Source organism: Silurus aristotelis (genome assembly GCF_946808225.1).
Source record: "Silurus aristotelis genome assembly, chromosome: 14".
In the NCBI taxonomy this organism is placed as follows: Eukaryota; Metazoa; Chordata; class Actinopteri; order Siluriformes; family Siluridae; genus Silurus; species Silurus aristotelis.
Window position 1 is genome coordinate 931,526 of NC_139587.1, and position 25,000 is coordinate 956,525.

At 38.2% G+C, this 25,000-nt stretch overlaps 3 protein-coding genes across 3 annotated transcripts in view; all 3 read right to left on the reverse strand.

The window, feature by feature from the left end:
- egf (epidermal growth factor) overlaps positions 1-5,264 on the reverse strand; it is a 17,321-nt gene extending 12,057 nt beyond the window's left edge. The window contains exons 1-4 of the mRNA XM_083559875.1: positions 5,097-5,264; positions 3,232-3,431; positions 2,589-2,770; positions 521-748 (exon numbers count right to left, since the gene is read on the reverse strand). Coding sequence (XP_083416001.1) covers positions 521-748; positions 2,589-2,770; positions 3,232-3,431; positions 5,097-5,205 — 719 coding nt within the window. The 5' untranslated portion in view covers positions 5,206-5,264. The remainder of the gene's footprint in view (positions 1-520; positions 749-2,588; positions 2,771-3,231; positions 3,432-5,096) is intronic.
- A 1,741-nt stretch (positions 5,265-7,005) lies between these two features.
- lrit3a (info leucine-rich repeat, immunoglobulin-like and transmembrane domains 3a) overlaps positions 7,006-25,000 on the reverse strand; it is an 89,166-nt gene continuing 71,171 nt past the window's right edge. The window contains exons 2-5 of the mRNA XM_083559786.1: positions 12,251-12,402; positions 11,274-11,740; positions 8,714-9,019; positions 7,006-8,370 (exon numbers count right to left, since the gene is read on the reverse strand). Coding sequence (XP_083415912.1) covers positions 7,349-8,370; positions 8,714-9,019; positions 11,274-11,740; positions 12,251-12,369 — 1,914 coding nt within the window. The 5' untranslated portion in view covers positions 12,370-12,402 and the 3' untranslated portion in view covers positions 7,006-7,348. The remainder of the gene's footprint in view (positions 8,371-8,713; positions 9,020-11,273; positions 11,741-12,250; positions 12,403-25,000) is intronic.
- The window catches only part of gpm6aa (glycoprotein M6Aa), a 16,747-nt gene continuing 5,707 nt past the window's right edge, over positions 13,961-25,000 (reverse strand). The window contains exons 2-7 of the mRNA XM_083559850.1: positions 22,197-22,389; positions 21,646-21,802; positions 20,884-21,037; positions 20,142-20,221; positions 19,982-20,047; positions 13,961-16,634 (exon numbers count right to left, since the gene is read on the reverse strand). Of these exons, the coding sequence (XP_083415976.1) occupies positions 16,482-16,634; positions 19,982-20,047; positions 20,142-20,221; positions 20,884-21,037; positions 21,646-21,802; positions 22,197-22,389 (803 nt within the window). The 3' untranslated portion in view covers positions 13,961-16,481. The remainder of the gene's footprint in view (positions 16,635-19,981; positions 20,048-20,141; positions 20,222-20,883; positions 21,038-21,645; positions 21,803-22,196; positions 22,390-25,000) is intronic.

A 25,000-nucleotide genomic window follows, 5' to 3' on the forward strand; every position in this document is an offset into this window, starting at 1 on the left:
AGTGATCTGCTCATTAATTAATTTTTCAATTTATCCAAATTAAATGATTACACTAATTAATGTTTTAATAATTTAATTGTTTAAATAAACTAATTAATCATTTACAACCTTAAATTATATTGAATTACTGGGATTATTGTAAAGTTCACTAAACATGGGTTTCTCTTTAACATTTTATTTTATTTGCAATCAATAATCTGTTAAATTTTTACTATTATTAATAATTTATTTTTACAAAAATATATATTTTATAATAGTAATATTTATTTTACACACATATATATATATATATATATATATATATACAATTTTATATTCTGGAATGTTACAGACTTTAAAATATTTAAATACTTATTATTTTATATTTATGTACTTAATAACTGTTGGATATTATACCTAATAAGCACATGTGTATTTTTTATGATTTATATTCGTGAACACGTCTTGTGATTAGACTCAGACGTTTTGACCTGAATATTCTGATCTGATTAAATGATTAACTTCAGTACTGGAGTCTCACCGTAATCTCTGGTTGATGACGTTGACGAGGTTGCCGTTATAATCGCAGGAGCCGAGAGAGCTGAGTTCACTCCCATCATCCTGAATCCAGAACAGCTTCTTCTCCACAACATCCACAGCCAAACATAACAACCTGTCTGGGATTTCCAGCAGTGTGAAGATCAGATCTCCTATCAGATCCAAGCGCTGGATACCAGACATCACGCCATCCGATAACCAGAACACAAACCTATAATAATCACACATTCACTTATTAACACAGCAAACTCAGTTCTAATAACATCATTCTCCACCAATAGCAAATCAGGATTCCGTGTGATCTTATTGGCTGAGAGAAATATAGATTATTATTAGTACCACTTGATTTGTGATAGAAGAGTATCTGTGAGAGTGAAGAAAAGTGTGCAGGCAGGGTGGAGTGGGTGGAGAAGAGTGATAGCAGGAGTGAGTTGTGATAGAAGAGTATCTGTGAGAGTGAAGAAAAGAGTGTGGGCAGGGTGGAGTGGGTGGAGAAGAGTGATAGCAGGAGTGATTTGTGATAGAAGAGTATCTGTGAAAGTGAAGAAAAGTGTGCAGGCAGGGTGGAGTGGGTGGAGAAGAGTGATAGCAGGAGTGATTTGTGATAGAAGAGTATCTGTGAGAGTGAAAGGGAAAGTTTATAGGACTGTGGTGAGACCTGAGATGTTGTATGGAAAGTTTATAGGACTGTGGTGAGACCTGAGATGTTGTATGGTTTAGAGACAGTGGCATTGAGTAAAAGACAGGAGGTGGAGCTGGAGGTAGCAGAGCTGAAGATGTTGAGATGTTCGTTGGGAGTGACGACGATGGACAGGATTAGAAATGAGTTTATTAGAGGGACAGAACATGTAGGACGTTTCTTTTTATTTTATTTTATTTTATTTTATTTTAGATAAGATCTCATTTTTAAGAAGGTTGTGTTTAATACACACTCATGTTTAGTAGAAAAAGGAAAATAAAATTCACCTGTTCAGTGAGGATAAAAGACGGAGAAGTGAAAATACAACCGCATGACTCTTTCTCCATTTATTTTCTGCCCTCCAGGATTTTTTTTTTTTATGGTTTAAACAAACTTTGTGGTATTTACTTTGACCTTTTGGCTTTCCTGCTTTGACAAGCTGGATACGCAAACACTTAGGAGTGTGTGGTTTTGGCTTTCGCACACACACACACACACACACACACACACACACACACACACACACACACACACAAACACACACACACACACACACACACACACACACACACACACACACACACACACACACACACACACACAGAGAGAGACTAAACCACTGTGTGTTTAGCAATTAGAGTAAAATAATCAGTGACCGTGTGGCGAGTTCACCCTCGTTACTGCAACTAACCAGCAATTATTTTACATTTTAATATTGACACATAAAACCTTTTATTCATTTAAATTTACATTTATTGTTTTAGAACTTTCACTAAGCACATAATTACTGTTCACACGTTATCGGGAAAGTTTAAAACATAAACTGCTCTGAGACGGTTGCAAATCCCTGACACTGGAGACTCCTTCCATAAAATGTTGCATGAACACTGCATGAACCTGCACCTGCTGAACAAATCCCTGTAAATGATCTGTTGCTATAGAAACGAGAAATGATGCATCAGTTACATTGCAGCGAATACGGCAGCAACCAGATATGACGTCATGGAGTAACATTGAAATGTACCTGTTCCTGTACGTAGCAACACAAACGCAACCCAAGCACTTTTTAAAAATATTATATATTATATTTTAAAGCTGTAAAATAGGAAGCCTATAATCAGCACTACCTCCATCTCATCTTGGACCTACTGAGAAAGTCATTGCATGATTTATCAGTCAAATGACTTCTAATCATACAATTTTGCAGGTCAGTGAATCTACGCTGTTTCTGCAGCATTTGCACGAATATGAGCAAAAGCCAATAAAACACATTAATTATAAATACAAGTTAGAAATTTAATAGAAAATAACTTAACACCAGTGTGGTCTGAAATAAGTAAAGAGCAGAAACTGGAGATGTTTGTTTTTTTACCGTGCGTTTGGGTCGATCACGACGTCACTTGGTCGACTCAGGTCTCTCAGGATGGTTTTCACCTCGTGTCCATCCACATCTGCTCTCTGGATCGTCCCTGTTTTCTTGCTGCTCCAGTACACAGAGTTTCCTCTCCAGTCAACAGCCAGGCCTGAGATTTCTTTCCCCAGTGATAGAAGTTTCTAAAAACAGGTCACAAATTCTCTATGGATCTAATAAATAAATCCTAACTGAATGTCTGGAGCTGTTCAAGTGATGGGAAAAACGGATCAAACGACTCGGACCAGAAGAGTCGAGAGATGAACTACACAATTCTGTTTTCTGTTCATAAATGACTGCGATTTTGCAATGCTTTGCTCATGAACATGAACAATGTGCTTTATAGTGGTGATGATGCAGGTGAAGGTGTGAGGTGTTACAGGATGTTGGTGCACGATGTGGAGGTGAATAACGACCCGAGATGAAGTGGAGAAAATTATGAGAACATAAAGGTGTGTGTGGATTATGTGCATATACAATCCACTACATTTTGTACAAATTCCGTAATGAAATTCCGCAATGAAATTCCGCAATGAAATTCCGCAATGAAATTCCGTTATGAAATTCCGTATCTCTTCACTGTAGTAAAAATTTTTTCCATCACCTTAGTGTGTGTTCCGTCCAGCTGGACCCGACTCAGGACGCCTGTGTGTGTGTCGACCCAATACACTCTTCCTTCCCTGTAGTGAAAGTCCATCAGAATGTCGTTTCCCAAGCCAGATGCAAGCCTTTTTGGACTGGTTCTGTCCAGGTCCACCTGGAGAATGAGGTTCTTGAGACCAACGAGCAGATACGGCCTGGGATCTTCCCACAAAACCACATCAGAGTTATTTCATTAATAACATTTACAGTTATTTACATTACAAACACAACATGCATGGCACACATAAACATCTAGACACCACCAGCCATAAACATCTAACTGTAAAAATTTACACAAGTCCTCAAGTTTCTAGTCTTCTTATTCTGAGGTCCACAAGCTTCTAGTTTTTTTCATTCTGAGGTCCTCAACTTTATATTCTTCACATTTTAAGGGTCCACAAGCTTCTAGTTGTCTTGTTCTGAGGTTCTCAAGCTTCTAGTCTTCTCATTCTGATGTCTACAATTGTCCATTCTTCAATAGTGAGATCTAAAATCGATTACTATTCTCATGATGAGGTCTACAATGCTGGACTTCAGTAATACTCCACTGAAGATCAGGAGTTGCTTTGTGTTGAAAGACATAAGAACATGAGTAAATGAAAGGCTTTTTGGTGAAGAACAGGATGGCTGATGGCTTTGTTGAGGGAGATTATATGAGATTATGAGATTATCTATCTATCTATCTATCTATCTATCTATCTATCTATCTATCTATCTATCTATCTATCTATCTATCTATCTATCTATCTATCTATCTATCTATCTGTTTATACATATGCAAACAAATTAGTTGTCATCAGTTAAACTTCATTTCCCAGAAAACACTTTGACTTATAAACATGGCTGCCATGGACTACACTTCGTCACATATACACACTCTTTATCACACCCACACACACCTGTCTCCAATCTCACCTGACGATATATAACACCCTTGAAATTGTACACCTCTATATATTTCTCTAATGGGTTCACGTTTTACTCTGTAGTTGTGTTTTTTCTGGTCAGTCAGTCGCCCGTGTCAGAAACGTGGTGTTTCTAGTAATGCTAAATAGATTCTAATATACGTTCTAATATGCTAATAGAATTACTGTAATTTTAGCCATGCAAAGTGCTTTATTAACAATCTACCAACACTTCTGAGGGAAATACTGATGTACTCCCATAGTTTTATGTTGTTTTCACCATCATTGTCCTGCACGTTTCTTAACAGCTATCAGATAACAAAGCTAGAAGTGTGCATTGCTAACAGTTGCCTAGCAATAGTGTGTTAGCATGTGGTGTGAGGTAAATGAAATGTGAAGTAAACTCATGTGATTAAATAGTTTGTATAAATGTGGAAATTATTCAGGAAATTTTGTTGTTCAAATTGTGTTAAAAAATTTACACTGCTAAATAAATAATTTAATATTTCTCCACATTTTGGTCCAAATAGAATGGATTAAAAAAAAAAAAAAAAAAAAAAAAACATTATTAAATTACATTTTACACAATTTGAAACCTGAAAAAAAAAAAAAAAAAAAAAATATATATATATATATATATATATATATTTGCATATTTTAAAATCTTTAAATGCCAGGATTCTTCTTCAGTACCACCTGCTTATGTGACATATTCTTTTTAGTTAATTTAATAACATAGTAGCATAAATAGCATCACATTGCAGTTTTACAGAATCTCAGATGTGGATTTAGATCCCAGTGATGAGCAGGTGAAGAAAACTCCCTGAGACGATATGAAGGAAAACCCTCAACAGATTTCTGCTTGACCAAAATAAAATCTTGTGAAAGATTAACCAGAAGACTGAGGAGGATACTGACTCACCCGTACAGCTCCAGTTTCCTGCCGTCCTGCATGATGTGGACGTATCGATGTGGATGTTCTTCACCCAGAGAATCAGGTTCAAAATGACTGTTAATCTCCCCAAAACCATAATCCTGCTTCAGCGATCACTGTTTCCCTGGGAACAGATCCCGGGCATGACCTCCACACATGTCTGGTCCTCCAGGTCAGGAGAGTGTGAAAGGCAGTGAAGGGACACAAGAGCAAGTCTCTAGTGACCTGACCGAGAATTTACATTTTACATCCCTGACCTGGGGAGAATAGTCAAGAGAGAATGCGGGAGCATTCAGAACAAGACTTCGACCAGCACAGGCTCTCAACACTCCGTTGTCTCTCTGCACTCGCTCGCTTCAGCATCTCAGTGGTTCCTCTGGCTGTTTTGGAAGCAAAGTATGAAATTCCTGACAGCCCCGTGGTGAATGTGACACATGCAGGGGTTCGTCTGCAGGCCGGGTTTTGATATCAGGCACATACTCTCTTTTCTTACACCATGGAAGTTTGTCAAAATTCACAAACAGTCAGCAACTAATAAATAAAAACTAATAAATAAATAATACATATTATAAACACTTGTTCTCAGCTCAAACACTGCAGTGAACTAAACTGTAGAAGTTCAGACCACAGCACTTTATCACACTGGGCCATGATGCTGTTTTTTACTCAGTCGTCTGAATGCATTATTGTTAATCACATCAACATCGCTGCTCATGCTGCCGGACAAATACGATGGCATGTGTATATACACACACACACACACACACACACACACACACACACACACACACACACACACACACACACACACACACACACACACACACACAACAGCAGCCCTGTATTCCCATTTAAACTAGACAGAAAAAATGCATGACTTTGCAGCACGGTTCTGAAGGAATCAAACAAGAAATGTGGAAAAGTCTGCATTCGATTACAGATATATATAAATATATATTTTTTTGTTTGTTTTTGTTATATGTATTATATATTATTTTATCATATTTAAATATAATTGTTATCTATAAATAAATACCACAATGCAGAAATATGTAAATATAAAATAATGAAATGTACGATTTTAAAATAGAACATTTACCATTTCTTGTTTGTCATGTAATTTAACACCTGTACTGTTTTTTATTTCATATTTAAAAGTTTACAATAAATGTACATGGAATGTAAATGTCATAAAGTACATATTCATGAGCTCAGCTCCAGATGGTTATTTTACACTAAACTGGACCTACGCTCCTAAAAATATTCCACCGGAACAGGAGCAGAGGACAATCATCATGAGACCTACAGATACATCAAGAGCACCAAGCAGTATATAAGAATATTGTGTTTCAGTGCATCAAACATCTATTTATTAATGAATTAAATATTATTTACAAAAACAAATACAGACACGCTAAACACTTATGGTACAAAAACCCATCACACAATGTTCTAAAGATCTCACGTAGCACTTCATCCAGAAATCCGTCAATAAAAGCATTAGAAAAATATATTTAATTACATTTAATTAATTTATAACCTTTTGTGATTCTTTGGTTGTATGTTTGACTCAAGAGTAACATGCAGGACCTCACAGTGTTTCCATATCAGAAAACATCTGTGTAAAACCTTTTTATTGTGCTTAGTTACATGAAGAACCAACAGAGAACCTAGAATCTGTCATGCATTTATTGGTCAATTATTAGGAAAATAAAGGTTCTTTAGTGATATTTTATTTGCTCTTAAATACTTTCTACTTAAAGATTTCTGAGATTACTTGAGTTTCTATCAAAGAAATATTTTTTTTACTGGACCAGTTTATAAAAGTACCCTTAAAAAACAAACAACAAAAAAACCCACACCTGTTCTTCATAGGTTCTGCAGATAGTTACAGTACTTTTATAATGGAGCACTTTAATACTTTGAACTCCTTAAAGCATTCAAATAAACCTGAAAGAACTTGTATTAATATTTTGTTTGTTAAATCCTTATAGGTTCTTTTGAGAGTATATCATAGCATTTAACAGTCTGCTACATATCCAGAAGATGCTTGCTGTCAGTGAGGTAGATGTCAAAGTCAGAATGCTATAAGTTGTGAAGATTAGATTTTTTTCCATTAGATAAATTTTAGTAGGTGTGAAGTAATGAGGTGATGAAAGAAACCACAGTCCTGCCTACTTGTTGCAGGCTCATAAAGCAGAAGCTCCTCACCGTTCCTGGCCAGTTTTGGTCACACAGAGCTAGCAGAGGAACTCGGACCGTGAATTATCACTTTTGTAAGTCATTTGTGAGTCCATACTGGACCGAGAACAGAGGAGCATCCTTTCTGATTCCTGCGTCAGTCGTCGGGTCCAGAGATCGCTCGCCTGTCCATTCAGTGTCCTCTGCTGCATCGCCAGAGTCTCAAATTTCACATACGTCTCTTTCGAAAGATCTTCATCCATCTCAGGGTTTTTGCTGCTTCTTTTACAGTACAGTGATGAGATCTTGTAAAGAAGGAGAGCAATGAGAGGAAGAACAAAAACACAAGCAAGTCCAGTGACGATCAACAGCCACCCGTTTGGTGTGTCATCTATAACATTGTCCAGAGTGCTGAAATTCCTACATTGCTCTTCTCCACTTTTGGGAACCAAGCAGACCGTGTACACCTGGTTGGGAAACAAGTTCTCAAGAAGAAGCTTACCATTTCCAACCTCAGTGTCCACAGTCTCCTTTATCTCCTCTGCATCATATGGAAAGTACTCCACTGACAGTGGAAATTCATTTGGAAACCCCTCAGTTATCCACAACACAACGGCACTGTCTTCGGTTTCCTCCACCACCTCGATATCTCTGATGTACAGGCTGCTCTTTTTCCTAAATTTATCCTTGGGGGCAATTTTGCGCTGCTTCATCTTGGCTGTATTTCCAGTGGGTGGAGATCTCTGGATTTCCACCCATCCACCTGGGCTTAAGTTCAACCTGTTAGCTATAGACTCAAGTGTAGCTGGAGATGGTTTGGATGTGCTGGTGCTAGTGGTGGGTGTGGAGTTGGTGGTGGTGGAAGAAAAGGAAATCACAGCCTCTGTAACAGCAGGCAAAGTTTTGTCAAAGGGAGAAAAAGTTGTAAAGTCCTTCTCAGCCAGTAATAGTGTGATAGAGGCTTCTGAAATTCCAGCAACGTTCTTTGCTCTGCAGCGGTAAACACCAGCGTCCTTCAACACAATTCGCTGCAGACTAAGGATGGACCATCGAACACCTTCACCTGGGGATTCCTGCACAACTGAAGCATGCAAGAAGAAACCAAACTTCAATAAATGCTTGATGCTTCATGATGGAATTTTGTTATTGTTTTGAAAATGATCCTACAAGAGCTCACAGATTTCTTCAGAAACATTCATAAAATTCAGTTCAGAAGATATAAGTAGCAAAGAGGTTCAGTCTGTTAATGGCACTAAAGGGTTTTGGTTTGGAGATGTGGAGGAATTCTTCTAAAAGTGACAAATTTCATAATGACTTGCCAATTTGAAGCTTGTAAAGTCTGGTAAAACAAAGCTGGTTAATGGCAGCTTATAAAATTCCTTGGCAGATGTTTATTAAGACAATCAAGTCAATCAGGCTGTTACCTGGATTGCTGAGTGGAGATCCATCCTCTCTGCTCCACAGCAGGGTTGGAGTTGGATATCCTGTAGCATCGCAGCGCAAGAGCACATTACTGCCGAGAGAAGACGTGATCTTTGTGGCTGAAGTCATCACCGCTGGTTTAACACACTGATCCAGCTCTGCTCGTTTAAACAGAACCCCCGCCAGGTTCTCCGGACCACTGCAGGTCACCAACGGGTCCATCAGCACCACAAGACCCTCTGCCATCTTGGACATCTCAATTAGTTTGGATATGCGACAATCGCAATACCAAATGTTGTCCTGAAGACCTAGCAACATGGAAGGTGTTTTAGCAATGCTAGCTTTTTTGTTATGTATTTTATGTAATGCTTCTTTTTTATTAATTAAATGCAATTTTTTTAACTTTTTGAAACACTTTTTGTTTGCAGACATTTTAAAATCACTTTGATTGTGATTTCTATTGAGCTAGGTTCAATTAATTTTATTTTAGGAAGTTATTATCCATCTAATTATTTTTAACATGATTAGCTATTATGCTACAATAACAGCCCAATACTATTAGTCAATTAATCACCACCAGGTTACTGTCATTAATTGCTAAATATTCGAACATAAAAATAAAGCAGGTTGATTCTGCATGTTCAGCAGTTCCTACAATATATTCTTATACAAATAAAGCTGGTGAACATGTTTGCTAGCAAGGCAGCGGAGAAAAAACTGAGCACTAATGTTGTAAAAGTACTATTTTATATTCGTATTTTATTCTATTCAGTATTAGTATTTAAATCGCAGGCGTCTAAACCTAAGACTGTAGATTCTGAAACCAGGGTTGGTCATCTGAGACGCCGCATGTTTAACATCCTGAAGTGTTTCCAACACAAGCAGCAAAACATCAGGTGCTGAACCTCAGTCGCACATCCTTCATAACTGTCTTCAGCCAGACCTCTGGTTTCTTTACTGTAAACATAAAATAAGTCGTTTCCCAGATGAACAGGAACATCTGTATGGAGAAGAACGGCTGATGATACATTCTTTAATCCTTTACTCACAGTTCCTCATATACAGTTCAGTATTAAGACGTTCAGTTCCAGTCCTGCTTCAGAATTCAGAACAGATCTGGTGCTGTGATGAGCTGTTTCCTATATATAGAATTCCAAAAGGTTCTGCTGATGCTGATTATAACCTACTTGTTCTAAGATAATGAGAACAAACTACAGTGAAGTACATGATGTTTAGAAGCTTAAACCACACTTCACTGCTGAATTCAGATTTTTTAACAAAGTTCCTGCATGGGTTCTTTAAGGAGTTTTAATGGTTATAGTCTCCATACAGGTTTGTTCTTGGAACTTTCTAATAGTGTTTCTTAAGGCGTTTTCTTTGTTAATGGTGAGATGTTCTGCTATACATATATAAAGGATGAACACCTGAGGAGCTCTTAATGGAGACTCAATGTTCTAAACGTGTAACATAGGTGTGGCAGTGATGTTGATGAAAATCTCTAACAGTTCAGTTGATGATGGACACAGAGCTAGAACATTTTTTGTTTTAATAATATTTTAATCTCTTTGTTCTTCAGGTTCCGCCAGTGCCCATGATTAGGTACTTGTCCAAATGAAGCTTGCGGATCAAATTAAACCCCACTTCACATGTGGAAACCGAATTAGCAGATTAAAGCTGTACTTAAGTGTGGTGAAGCATGAACATGCAGATGCTCCAGTTATCTTTAGACACCACAAACCTTCTGCAGATATGGTTATATTAAAGCTATGAGATCAGATATGTTAATCCTGTTGTTTAAGGTGGTATCAAAAAGTTTCAAGACTGGAAAACCACTGATCTGGCCTGGAATGTCCTCCATCTGGCTCCTGATGATGAATTCTCAATACACAATGGTGTGAATGTCGTAAAAGACGATGAGCATGCACTTAGTAGAGCTGCAGACCTGATTTGTCTTTTTTGGGCGTGGAGATGATGAGTACACTGTGAAGATGATCTCACTGTGAAGATTGTGTCTTCGGCTCTTCCACTGTGAAGAATTATCTTCGCCATCACCGGTAATGATCTTCGACATGAAGGACGGCTCGTCCATGGCATGCTGATGGAGTTCTCAGCAGACTTCGAATCTGTGTTTCTTCTGCTCCCGAGTCAGGAGCCTGGGGACGAACTCGGCATTCACACGGCACACGTTCAAATCCCACGTGAGGCTCAACTGAACTGTTCCGTATCACACACTGACAATGGCAGCGATCTCCGACCATCATCATGCCTAAGTTACTGTATCCTCAGAATCATGGTTTTTGTCCTGCTGGAGTGAAACCCGATGCCGCTGTAGACTTTCAGCCACAAGGTCAAATGTGTCATGTGTTTTGAGCTGCTTTTCTGGTTATTTGGTTGTAAAGAGTGATTATACGAGTTACTTTAGTACAGGGAATGTTCTGACCTTCTGTCATTAATACCACATTTCCACCCACAGACCTGCTGCTCACTGAAGGACACTCTTGAGCAGCTCAATGGAGCTTCTAAACCTACTTAGAATGCCTAACTATCATGATCATTACTCACCCAGTATGATCTTCTGAGAGGAGCTGCCAGTGGAAATTATTCCAGAAAAGGGACTCCAGATGTCCAGAAGGTCTGAGGGCAAGGTGTTCAGCTTATTGCTGGAAATGTCCAGGTATGTGACTTTAACCAGATAAGCTGCAGCTTCTACAGGAATGCTTGTTAATCGATTGTTGTGCAGATCCAGCATCCTGAGATGGGGCATCTCTCTGAGAGCCTCCCAGGGGAATATGGAGATCTGATTTCCATCCAGACGGAGCTCGTGCAGGACATTCAGGTTGTAGAAACTGGAAGGATCCACTAAGCTGATGGAGTTGTAGGTAAGCCACAGATACCGGAGCTCTGTGAGGTAGTAAAACGCCTCGGTTTTTACTCGCCGCACTGCCGTTTTCTCCACACGCAGCTTCACCGTGTCTAAGGGAATGTTGACGGGGATCTCCGCCGTGTCTGGGTCATTACACAACACCGTCCTGCAGAGGCGAGGCAGAGAGGAGGCAGAGATGAGGTACAAAATAGGCAGAAAAGTCAGATAAGGCAGTGGGTAGGAAGAGATGAAGCAGGAAAGGGACAAAGGAGAGGTAGAAAGGAGGCAAAGGAATTTAAAGACGAGGCAGATTCAAGGTAGAAATGAGAAACAGATGAGGTACAGAAGAGATAAGGCAGAGATGAGGGACAGGTGAAGAAGAGATGAAGCAGAGATGAGATACAGGGGTAGCATATACTTTTATTAGTATTTAAAAGTAATTCAAAGGAGGCTTTTTATTATGTTTTTGTTTATTATATTTTATTGGTTATTTTGTTGTTTTTTAAAGAAAAGTAAATAAAATTACATAATTTTATAATATAAACATTTTTATAATATTAAAACTAATTTTCTGTTATAGATTATAATTTTTTATATATAGGTATCCTTATAAACTACTGTGTGTGTGTGTGTGTGTGTGTGTGTGTGTGTGTGTGTGTGTGTGTGTGTGTGTTACCTGGTCTTGTGGAACACACAGGTGCACTGCGAGGGACAAAACGGCTGCGCGACTTTCCAACAGCACAGCAGCACCTGAAACACCAACACACACCGCATCCTTCTCCAAGTCACACACATGTCATACACACACCTTCACACACCTTCACACACCTTCATACACCTTCACACACATTCATACACACACTTTCAGTCAAACACATACAAGAGTGAAGTAAAAAAAGCTGTTCGTCCTTCAGTGTTGCTCCTGTTCTGAGACGAGACGACGGTGTGCAGGTGATGACAGATTACAAAGGATTACTGTGTGTGTGTGTGTTTGTGTGTGTGTGTGTGTGTGTGTGTGTGTGTGTGTGTGTGTGTGTGTGTGTGTGTGTGTGTGTGTGTTCGTGTGTGTTCGTGTGTGTGTGTGTGTGTGTGTGTGTGTGTGTGTTTGTGTGTTCGTGTGTGTGTTTGTGTGTGTGGTAAAAAGGAGGGAGGAAAGGAAAGGTGATGACCTCTCAGGACATTCTAATCCGCTAACGAAGATTCTCCAGTCATGACCTAATTCTGTTGAACCTTCTCTCTCTCTCTCTCTCTCTCTCTCTCTCTCTCTCTCTCTCTCTCTCTCTCTCTCTCTCTCTCTCTCTCTTTCTCTCTCTCTCTCTCTCTCTCCTTTCTTTCTGTCTCTCCTGTTTCTTTTATTATCTCTCTCTCTTTCATGCTCTCTCTCTCTGTCTGTTTCTATCTTTGTTTTTCTATTCTCTTTTTTATTCCTCTTTTTCTCTCTCAATGCAGACTGTTGTGTGTGTATGACAGAGTGACACCTGAGTGTGAGGATCATGATTTATTAACCCTGAGAGAGAAAAAGAGAAAGAGAAGACAAAAGAATTTGTAATGTCTGTATTATTTGATTATTTTTATTTACACCGATCAGGTATAACATTATGACATTATAACATTCTGAGTGGTGAAGTGAAGAACACTGATGATCTTCATCATGGCACCTGTTAGTCAGTGGATTTATTTATTAGGCAGCAGGTGAACATTTTGTCCTCAAAGTTGATGTTAGCAGGAAAAATGGGCGTAAGGATTTAAACGAGTTTGACAAACTGTGGCGTCTAGACGTCTGGGTCAGAGCGTCTCAAAAACTGCAGCTCTTGTAGGATGTTCCTGGTCTGCAGTGGTCAGAATCTATCAAAAGTGCTCCAAGGAAGAAACAGTGGTGAACTGATCATTGATGCATGTGAGGAGCGAAGGCTGAACGTGTGGTCTGATCCAACAGACGAGATCCTGTAGCTCACACTGCTGAAGAAGTTCATGTTGTTGATGCTCGATGGGTCACGACTGTTTTAGCAGCTAAAGGGGACCAACAGAATATTACGCAGGTGCTCATAATGTTATGGCTGATGGTGTATTTCTCATGATTGTACACATGTGAACGACTGTTCGATTTTGAACAACTCCGGTGTTGAAATTGTAGGTGAGACGTGTGTCTATGTATTTCAGGGAATATCTAATGCATGCGCAATGCCTGAGGGCCCAACATTGACCCATGGTTTCCTTTAACTTAGCCCCTGATGCCAACTTTCATTTCAATATCATTAAAGTTTGCGCTCCTCTGCTTTAAACAAAAACACAAGCAAAATAAATCAATATCAGTAGTTTGTGATGCTGATTGTTTGCTGATTAGGCAGAAACTCAGCGCCATGAGGAAAATAAAGACAGGACGGAGTTTCTTACCAATTACACCAGTGTCTTTATTTAATTTCACGCAAGCATATCAGAAAAGCCACTGTCGAGCGATTCGGCACATTTATGTACAAAACAGAGTCATGGTACAGCGTGTGCTACTACGCATTCTTCAGTGAGTGTACAAAAGACGAGAGAGAGAGAGAGAGAGAGAGAGAGAGAGAGAGAGAGAGAGAGAGAGAGAGAGAGAGGATTTCACCACAAAACTAAACACACTTACAAACAAAGCAAACACTACCATCGAGAGCGAAGCGGTGTGAAGAGAAAAGAGGATTCAGTCACTGCACATCAGAAGAGAAGAGATGAAAAGGAAGGAGAAGAGAAAGAAGAAGAGAGGGAGGAAAAGAGAAGGGAGAAGAAAAGAGAGAAGCAGAAGAAATGGGAGGAGGAGAGAAAGAAGAAGAGGAGAGGGAGAAGAAGAGAAGGGAAGAAAAGTGAAGAGAGAAGCAGAAGAAAAGGGAGAAGAATAGAAAGAAGAAGAAGAGAGGGAGCAGAAGAGAAGGGAAGAAAAGAGAAGCAGAAGAAAAGGGAGGAGAAGAGAAGGAGAAAAGAGCGATCCAGTGAGCGACACACTCGCCACTTCACCAATTCAGAAAAAATATTTTTTTTCTGCTTTTTTTTTTCTTATTTTTATTTTTTTTTGGATCTGTTAAAGAAGTAAATCCATTAAATGCATGACCCATGCCACAATTAACACCGAGGTTCACAGTCTTCACCTAACATCATTATGGAGATCCAGATACAGATCCCAATGCACTTACACTGAGAAAGAGCTCACGATAAAAGGTGGATAAGTGCACGATACACCAACAGAGCGATGAAAGAATGATAACACAACTCCGTCATCCCGCAATCTAACCACTGACTACACGAGACCACTGTCATGTGACTGTCACAGGAAGAAAAAGGAGAAGAATGATGTCAGAGATGTACATATCAGAGCTTTGGGTAGGTGATGTCATTCCACACACACACACACACACACACACACACACACACACACACACACACACACACGTTTTCTTCTGAAATAAAGGAAAATCTCTAAGTTTACTATCCTGCACACATGATTGTGATGTCAGTAATTATTGTAAGTTCGATTCAACATTTTCAAATTTTTCAGAATATTTTTGTTTTTTATATTTTCGTTTTTTTGTTTTGAAATTTTTGTTTTTCATAAAAAAAAAAAAAAAAAAGCAGGAACAAATTAGATATTTTTTAAATGACACTATAATACATTATTTAAGCGTTTCAAAATGATAAAATGTTTAAAGCTCATTTTTGTTCATTCAAACTGGAGACAATTTAAAAATATTCATGAAATTTATCATTTGTTTGAGTTCAGTTGAAAAACAAACATTATATTTTGTTTTATTCATCAATGGTGTGTTGATCTGCTGAAAATTACTTTTTATCATTAATCAATATTACTGATTATTTTCCCAGAATTGCTCAAAATGACATTAATTTAACCAGTGGATCTTTTATGTATTGACAGATTTATTTATTTATTTATTTATTTATTTATTTATTTATTTATTTATTTATTTATTTATTTATTTATTTATTCTGTCTATTCTTTGTCACATCTGCAAAAAAGAGCAGTAATTGTGATTTGATCTTTAGGAATGTCTCAGGCTCTGATATGTACATCTATGATTATGTACATCTGAAATTGTTTTAAAAAATTTCTTTTTTTTTTTAAACCTTAAGCCTCTCCTCATCCAACTATTCCTTTTTTCCATCTGTAACATGGAATGTAATTTAATATGAATTCACCTGAAATCGAAGTGCTTCCATACAGTACATGTGGACATTTACAGAATGGCTATATACAAAACAAAGCAAAAAAAAGGAAAGAAAATGAACTGAAAATGATGGTGTACTTATCATCTGCAGGAAAATAAAAAAGGGGCTAAAAACACTGTAGGCTGTGAAACTGCTAGGAAAGAACTCATAACCTTTTTTTTGTCTGAATACATTTTGTGATGATATCTGTAGAAAAATAATAAATAAAGCCTTTGTTACATTATTTCTAATTTTTGTCTGTCTTTTTCTTTTTTTCTTTTTTTTATATATATATTTCCAAAATAGTGCAGAATGTACAAGCAATCTGCTGTTTCTGGGCCCAAAATCTCATGGAATAAAAACCAAACCAACAAAAAATATTACTTTATCTATTCATGTGAAATTCTTTGAAAAAGAAATTAAGTAAAAAAAAAAAAACACATGAAATATGTGCTTTTTTTTTAACCCTACAACCGACCCGTTAATCAACAACGCTTTAAATTAAATAAAAAAAGCTCAACAATCTTGTGTAAGTGTGAGGGAAAAACTACATCACGAGATAGACATAACTGTAATCATAATAATAATTATAATAATAATAATAATAATAATAATTGGGTTGGCCATGGGGTTGGTCATGTGACACACCACTGGTCATTTAAATGGCACCAGCCAGTGCCTTGAGGCTCCTCCCCCTTTTGGTGCTACTTCCTGCTTTATGTGTAGGCGTTGAGTCGCTCTTTGGAGCGTGTGGAGTGGATGTCATGAAGCTCCTGCTCCTCTTTGGACTTGCAGTCTTCATATTTCTGCATCTTACACGCATCCTTCACGTAGGCCCAGTTAGCCGACAGAACCATCAGGTAGTGGATCTGAAATCAGAGATGTCATAAACGTGTCAAGAGCATTTGCTTCACTGTGACGTGACGTGTGATGAGTTCAGGAACCTGAAGAGCAACGACTTTTTCTGTAATCACTGTAACGCTACGCCTGTTGTTTTTAATCACTGTTATTACAGTTTTTCTGTAATAGCTGAAATTCAAAGACGCCACACAGAAGAAATTCATCCTCATGCATATTCACTCATTATAATCCAAACCATAGTTTATATCAGGAAACTCTGAAACTGTGAAGCATCATACTGACAACACGACTAAACATAGTGACAAAGAACTCGTCATTCTGATGGGAATGAGATTTTCACTGTCACTAATACTTACTTTTGAGAGATAAACGAAGGATTGTAAGAAAAGTTCAGGCTTTTGTAGGAAATCCGATGTGTTGTGCTGCTTGTACACAGTGTTTTGAGTAATGTTTTTACTGATTTATAAATATTAAGGATGATTCGAGAAATGCTCCAAACATCTGAGTAAAACTGTGATATGACTTACGTCCCCCTAAAACATCGATCATAGCAGTATGCTGAACCTCAAAGTGTCTATAATCTATCTATTATGAAATGATCCCTATATCTACTCAAGCACATTTCTGATTGGACGATTTTTATTCTCTATGGATTCAAAACCTTTCAAGTATCTTTGTGACGTTCCTCATGCACATCTGGTTCAACTTCTTCCAGCTGTCAACTTCTGTCTTTCAGATTGAAGTGTGTAGTGACTAATCACTGACGGGCATGTGATGACGGACCGATAAGGTCCGCCCATTTCTTCATGCACACTGTTCATTTCCTGTCCTTTTGTTTGCCACCTGTTTCGGTGCTGGTACTCGGTGAGGACTCGATGATGTCACAGAGATCAGAGATAAATTTAACTCCAACACCAGCAGGAGGCAGTGTGCGATCACAGCAGGGTATTTCCACTGCATGCCCTGTGTGTGTGTGTGTGTGTGTGTGTGTGTGTGTGTGCGAGGAGGTAATGTGTGTTTAATGTGTTAATGTGTGTATATGTACCTTGATTATGTACTTGTTTCTGTATATTAGTCTTTGTGTGTTGTGTCTGTATTTGTATTTGTTTGTTTTGCTGTTTGTGTTTGAGACATGATTGGTTACATGATGTGTGTGTGTGTGTGTGTGTGTGTGTGTGTGTGTGTGTGTGTGTGTGTGTGTGTGTGTGTGTGCGTGCGTGCGTGCGCAAGTTCATTATTCATTATTAACACGTCGGCAGCTGAGAGTGTTTTGCATATTCGCATATTTATGTAACAATATTATGTAAAATGAATCTCACACAAACACACACAAACACACACAAATATACACAATCATGGCTCATAAAAATTGATAAATTATTGCATATTATTATGCAAACATATGCAAATGATCTATGCTCGATTTGACAAAGCCACACCCCCTTGGCTTCCTAACTGACAGGTTTGTGTCTTATCTTATAAAATCAGCCATATGCAAATTTCTCACAAAAAAGAAAAAAAAAGAGTGCAGGCAGGGTGGAGTGGGTGGAGAAGAGTGATAGCAGGAGTGATTTGTGATAGAAGAGTATCTGTAAGAGTGAAAGAGAAAGTTTATAGGACTGTGGTGAGACCTGAGATGTTGTATGGATTAGAGACAGTGGCATTGAGTAAAAGACAGGAGGTGGAGCTGGAGGTAGCAGAGCTGAAGATGTTGAGATGTTCGTTGGGAGTGACGACGATGGACAGGATTAGAAATGAGTTTATTAGAGGGACAGCGCATGTAGGACGTTTTGGAGACAAGGTGAGGGAGGTGAGATTGAGATGGTTTGGACATGTGCAGAGGAGGGACATGGGGTATATCAGTAGGAGAATGCTGAGGATGGAGCCACCAGGAAGGAGGAAAAAAGGAAGATCAAGAAGGAGGGTTATGGATGTGGTGAGGGAAGACATGCAGGTAGTTTGAGTGTGAAAGATGTGTAGATGTAGAGGACAGGGGGGTATAGAGACGGATGATCCGCTCTGGAGACCCCTAATGGGAGCAGTCGAAAGAAGAAGAAGGAGACATTTTAATTATTACAGCTATATAGATACAAAATTATTATGCAAATTATTGTGCTGCTCATAATAAATGAAGCCTGGTGGCATTTTAGTTTTTGACATTAAGCAACTTCATCATCATCATCATCATCATCCTCCTCCTCCCTCTGTCTCTGGTTCTTAGAATATGGTCGCCAACAAATGACTGAGCGAATGTTTGCAACAAGCTCACATGCCCTTTCTTCTTCTCTTAGTTTCCATAGCAACTCTGTGACATACCCCGAGTGCATGAGCGAGAGAGAGAGAGAGAGAGAGAGAGAGAGAGAGAGAGAGAGAGAGAGAGAGAGAGAGAGAGAGAATAAGAGAAAAAGACAGAATCATCTTAAAAGAATGAAAACTCAGATGAAGAGCCTGAAAATGGAGAGGAACCTGAACACTGATGCTCCTCTCACTCTCACTGCTTGTTCAAACCTGACGAGCATAAACTCGATTTCCCATGATGCACAGCGAAAGCAGGAATGAGTCATGGCCCTGTTCTGGTATTTACATGCAGAGCAGCACAGAGGGGATGAAGTAAGTGATGTAATTCAGCCATTTTGGTGCAGTCGAACCTGACAGTGTGCAAATACATGAATCAAAATAAATTCACATGAATGGAAAAATGAAAGAGAAACTAATTTGGCACTGAAAATGTTTATCTCAGTTTGTTAAATCCCTGATGCAGACATGGTTAAGATAAGATACCATCCCCATACCTCTGTCTTATTTTTGTATATAAATTTATAGTGTGTGTGTGTGTGTGTGTGTGTGTGTGTGTGTGTGTGTGTGTGTGTGTGTGTGTGTGTGTGTGTATAACCGATCGATCACTCAGCCTGTCCTACTACAGTGCACTGTAAAGTGATTTATATTTCTCTTACTTATTAATATTCAAACCATTTAATGTAGGAACAATTTCATGTTTATTTACTGCACATTACAGCAGCTATAAATGCTCCTTCCCCCACCAGCTCTACTGAGAAACTCCTCCGCCCTGAAAACTTACAGCATTACCTCTGACTGTTACAAAGATCTGACACTGGAGACTCCTTCAATCCACTCCATTAGTCGCAAACGTTTTGAATAAAGCGTTACTATGGAAACGATACTGTATCCGAACAAACACATTCATATAAAAATAACACCATCAATACCTTCTGACCAATCAGAATCCAGACCTGAACTGGTGTACAGATATTAATTGGCACCGCATCGCTCACGTGACTGCGTCGGTAATGTTTTATGTATTATACGCTGTTGTGTGGATCGGCAGTGAACTCACCATGGCGATGACGGCAGCTCCGGCTCCGGCCAGCGCACACACAAACAGGTGAAAGGTCATATCCAGCTGAGGACACACCCCATATTTCACTCACATTAAAGACTGTTGGATTTTAACTTCTTAAATAATAAATGAAAAAGTGGTCCAGTTTGAAACGGACCTCTTTAGATGAGCACATTTTGAAGAATTTTTCAGAATTAGTGACACACAACGACTTCTCCTCTCTGATCGTCACAACACCTAAAACATGGGAACAACAAAAATAATAATATTAAAATTAATACTTATACTAATAATACTAATAATAATAATAAAAAGAAGAAGAAAAAGAAGAAGAAGAAAAAATATTTATAGCAAAATTGTACAACGACCTTCGGAAGAAATGTGATTGAAAAGTGATTGTTTTTCTGCTTTATTAATGTTTAATTAAATAATGTCAAAAAAATTTTATTGATATTTAATCACATTTTTAATACCTGCTTTTTTAAAATCTGAATTTGATCATTTTATACATCGTAAAATATTACAATTTTAAAAAAAGTGAATGTGTAAATTGTATGTTTGTAAAAATTTATCATTTAAAAAATGTATCAATAAAAATAATTGATCGCCTGCGCGTTAATTACGGAAACAAACATTTTATGATTGTACTTTTTTAAACCATGTTTCTGTGAGCTGAACAGATGTTCAGGGTCGAAGCACGAAATCCCGCTGTCAAAAAAAGGCTTTATATGTGACTACAAAAGCAGGAAATGCCTTTATGATGTAACTGTACGTGTAATGAGTTTTTTTTCCTGAATCGCTTCAGTGATTGTTTTTTGTTTGTTTGTTTTCGCGGAGGGTCAAGTTCATGTTCCTTTCTGTATAATTCTGCTCTCATCCTGGTGAGTAGCTCTATTTACCGAACTGGCGTGGGTCCACACAGAGCTTCAAACCCTCCAGTACAGTGGTGTTCTGGCACATAGTCCAGATGTTGAAGTAGACGAAAACTGGCAGAGCAGTGAAGGCCGTGACTGCCAGCCAGGCCAGCATGAAAATATACGTCAACATGATGAACTGTGGGAAAACAGTGTGTCAGAAATATTAGATCAGATCTATCAGTATTAGAGGTAAAAGAATGCGAGATCTGAAATGTATATATGTAAAATTTCTAAATCTAATAAAGTTAAAGTTAAATGGCTTAGTTTCTGTCTCAAAATATAAAATAACCAGATTTTATCCAAAAATCTATATATTTGAATTCTGATTAGTTGGTTTCACACTTGATAAAATACATAAGATCTGAATTGAAACAGTGAACATATCTGATCTAAATGATTGAAATCTATTCTGATATATTTGCTTGTGATCCCGTTTATTTAAATTCGATCTGATTTATTTATCCGCTAATTTGTTCCTATCTGATCCGATTTATTCACCTTGTCTGATTTCATTGTCTGTATGGTTTCTCTGCATGTGTTCCTCAGGGATCTGTGGATTGACCACTTTTTCTTCTATTCTGTAAAATGTAAAAGTAAAGTCTGATGTTCCTCAAGCTTCTCTTCTAGATCCGCTGCATGTTTCTCTTCTGAACTTGTGTTTGAGCTTCATGCACTATGCTGTCACTGGTTAACTGTGTGAAAACGTGTATAAATGTGTATGTAAACTTCAGCGGGACTCCGTACCCACGCACTGACGCAGCGCCCGCAGGCGGTGATCTTAAAGTCTCCATACAGATCTTTAATGGCTCCACTTGTAAAAAAGCCCTCGACCATCAGCAGGATCCCGTAGACGAAGAAAGCCGAGGCGATGCCGTAGATCACGTATTTGATGATGTCGATGCTGGAAAGAGAAGCAGAGTCACACTGTAGTGCACAGGAGAGATACAAATGTGATTAAACACTAATCAGCGAGATTGAAATGGAAACACACTCACACTCCTACCACACAGTGTAAAGTTGTGGGCGTGGCCTAATTTAACTCTTTTGTGACATAATAAAATGCTTTTTATATATTTTGCACATCTTTTGTTGTAAGTACAAAAAAAGTGTTTTTTTTTTAAGTGCACTAAAACCTATAAAATGATAAAACCTTTTGAAAGTAAACAGTTCGCGGTTTTTCTGCATCCAGCTAATTTGCATAATAAATAATTTACAATTCTTGCCCACAATTCTGACTCTGTGTCACAGTCATGCATTGGACTGTGTTGGGTTCTGTGTTGGTTTTATGAGCTCACATGGTGAAGACATTCAGCGAGTCGGCAAGAGTCCTGTTCACATCAAAGTAGTTCTGTAGGATGGTGTCAGTGCCGGAGAGAGCCTCGTGACCACACCCACAGAACAGAGCCACGCCCGCGTACAGCAGGATGGTGGCGATCAGAGACGGGTACGGGATCCCACGAAGACACTTCAGACAGCACTCCATACATCCTGAGAGAGAGAGAGAGAGAGAGAGAGAGAGAGAGAGAGAGAGAGAGAGAGAGAGAAAGAGAGAGAAAGTGAGAGAGAGAGAGAGAATATATTACACCAGACTCAGATAAATAGATAGTTTATGGTGATTACTGTTTGTTTTTTCTCCACACCCTCCTATCTATCTATCTATCTATCTATCTATCTATCTATCTATCTATCTATCTATCTGTCTGTCTGTCTGTCTGTCTGTCTGTCTGTCTGTCTGTCTGTCTGTCTGTCTGTCTGTCTGTCTGTCTGTCTGTCTGTCTGTCTGTCTGTCTGTCTGTCTGTCTGTCTGGAGTTTTGTCTGGAGTTTTGTCTGGAGATGTTCTAGCTGTTAGTTACCGCAGTTCATAAGTTACAACTGACAGAGGAACAATACAGATCACACATATTAAACCTTTAACCTCTCTCCCACACACACACACACACACACACACACACACACACACACACACACACCCCACACACACACACACTGTAAAGGTCTGTAATTGAAGCATGTTCAGTGTGCAGTGATGGGACAGAAGCTCTATCTGCTATATTTAAACAGGACCTTCATCAGCTGTTTGGAATTTGAACTCTAACATCTGGTTTATGTTCGTAAATATTTCAGGTTCAGGTTCAAGTCCGGGAAGCGTCTGATCAACGTTTATACCACTGTGAGGCGTTTTAATACCTCGCCTGCTCACAGCCATAAATAACATGATGTAACGGGATTCTCCAACACAAACTCAAGAAAAGTCAGCAGAGAAAGTGGAGAGTTTTGGAAAAATGGAATCTTAATACGTGAGAAGATTGGATTTATGTCTGAGCTTCAAAATAGTTTTAAATAAAGGTATATTGTTATATACTTTAAATAAAATTTAAATGCATTTAAAAATTACATTTTTTTATATAAAAGATAAATGAATTATTTACATGAAAATACATGATTTGCTTTGAAAAAAAATTGGTAAAAAAAAATTATAATTTTTTTTTATTCAATTGAATAGAGTTTTTATGACACAAAGTTATTACTAGTACTAACTTTAACCCTAGTACTACTACTAATTATTAAAATTTTTATTAAATCTAATGTATATAAAAAAATATAATTATTGTGAAAACTTCTGAACTGATGAGCTTTAATACAAAATATTAGTGATAATGTGCAGTAAAATTGGAACTCTCACAGCAGGATGCAGAGTCGAGCGCTCAACATGCTGAACAAAAGCCCCAACAACCCCAAAAACCCTGCTAAACACCCCTCCCCCCGACTCACTCCTGCCCCCAAACCCATCTGTCAGTCTGACACCTCGTCCTGCCCCAAATCAGCCCGACTGCATCAGTGCTTCCCAGAGTGTTCCTCAGAGTGTTCCTCAGAAACAATCTACTTCCTTCGTGGATCAGTTTGAGAAAATAGATGTTGTGAAATAAAGTTCTTTGAGAGAAATGCATTCGTTTAACATTTATGGAAGGAGTCTCCAGTGTGAGCAGATGGAATTGAGGTGGAATCTTCCAGACAGAGGAGTTCACTGCTGCTCTAAAATAATATTAGTGAGAACAGGAATGAAATCATCTCATGATGATAAATGCAGTTATAAAAGGATAAAAAAGTATATTATGTCCTTTAATCAATAAGAATTGGAATCTCTTCCAGATGTCTGTGGTATAAGAGGAATGAAAGTCTTTGGGATGTGTAGGTGTGGTCAGAATGTTCTGGATCACTCAACACTCCCAATGATTTAGTTTGTTTTTTCCCTCATTTTCACACAGGATGCAGTTTTCCTGTTCAGAAGAGAGGAGCTGAGTCTCCATTTGCTCTTCAGCTCTCTGTGTCCCATTTACACTGTGCATGTCACTGCATGCTTTTATATGAGATAAAATAGAACCTGTTGCTGTGAGAACCTCATGGTGTAAGAACCTGTTGCTGTTAAAAGTTCATGGTGAAAGAACCCAATGGTGCGAGAACCTTATGGTGGGAGATCTTCATGATGAAAAAACCCAATGGTGCGAGAACGTGGTGTGAGAACCCAATGGTGTGAGAACCTCATGGTGCAACAAAAAACACATGATGTAAGAACCTCATGGTAAAAGAACCCGTTAGTGTGAGAACTTGATAGTGTGAGTACCCAATGGTGCAAGAAACCGATGGTGTGGGAACCTCATGGTTCGAGAACTCTATGGTAACAGACCCTGAACGTGTAAGAACCCGTGGTGTGAGAACCTGATCATCTGAAACACTTTGGATTGAGATGTTTCCAGAACCCTCTCAGTAAAGTTCAACAACAGTTAAACAGATTCCCCAAAACGCTCCTTCTGATGCATTTCTGTTTACACTAAAACATGTCTATACAAATTATTCATTCAGTAGTTTGTTTATATCTGATCTGATTTGTTTATATCTGATCTGATTTGTTTATATCAGATCTGATTCATACATATACATACACTTACATAGATATACATACATATACAATTCATTTAAATCTGATTTGATTCATTTAAGGTGGATCTGAATTAATCTGATTAATGTTCACACTTGAAAAGATTGTATTATATCTGATCTCACTCGTTAAGATAAACTCTGTTTAATTCAGATATGATT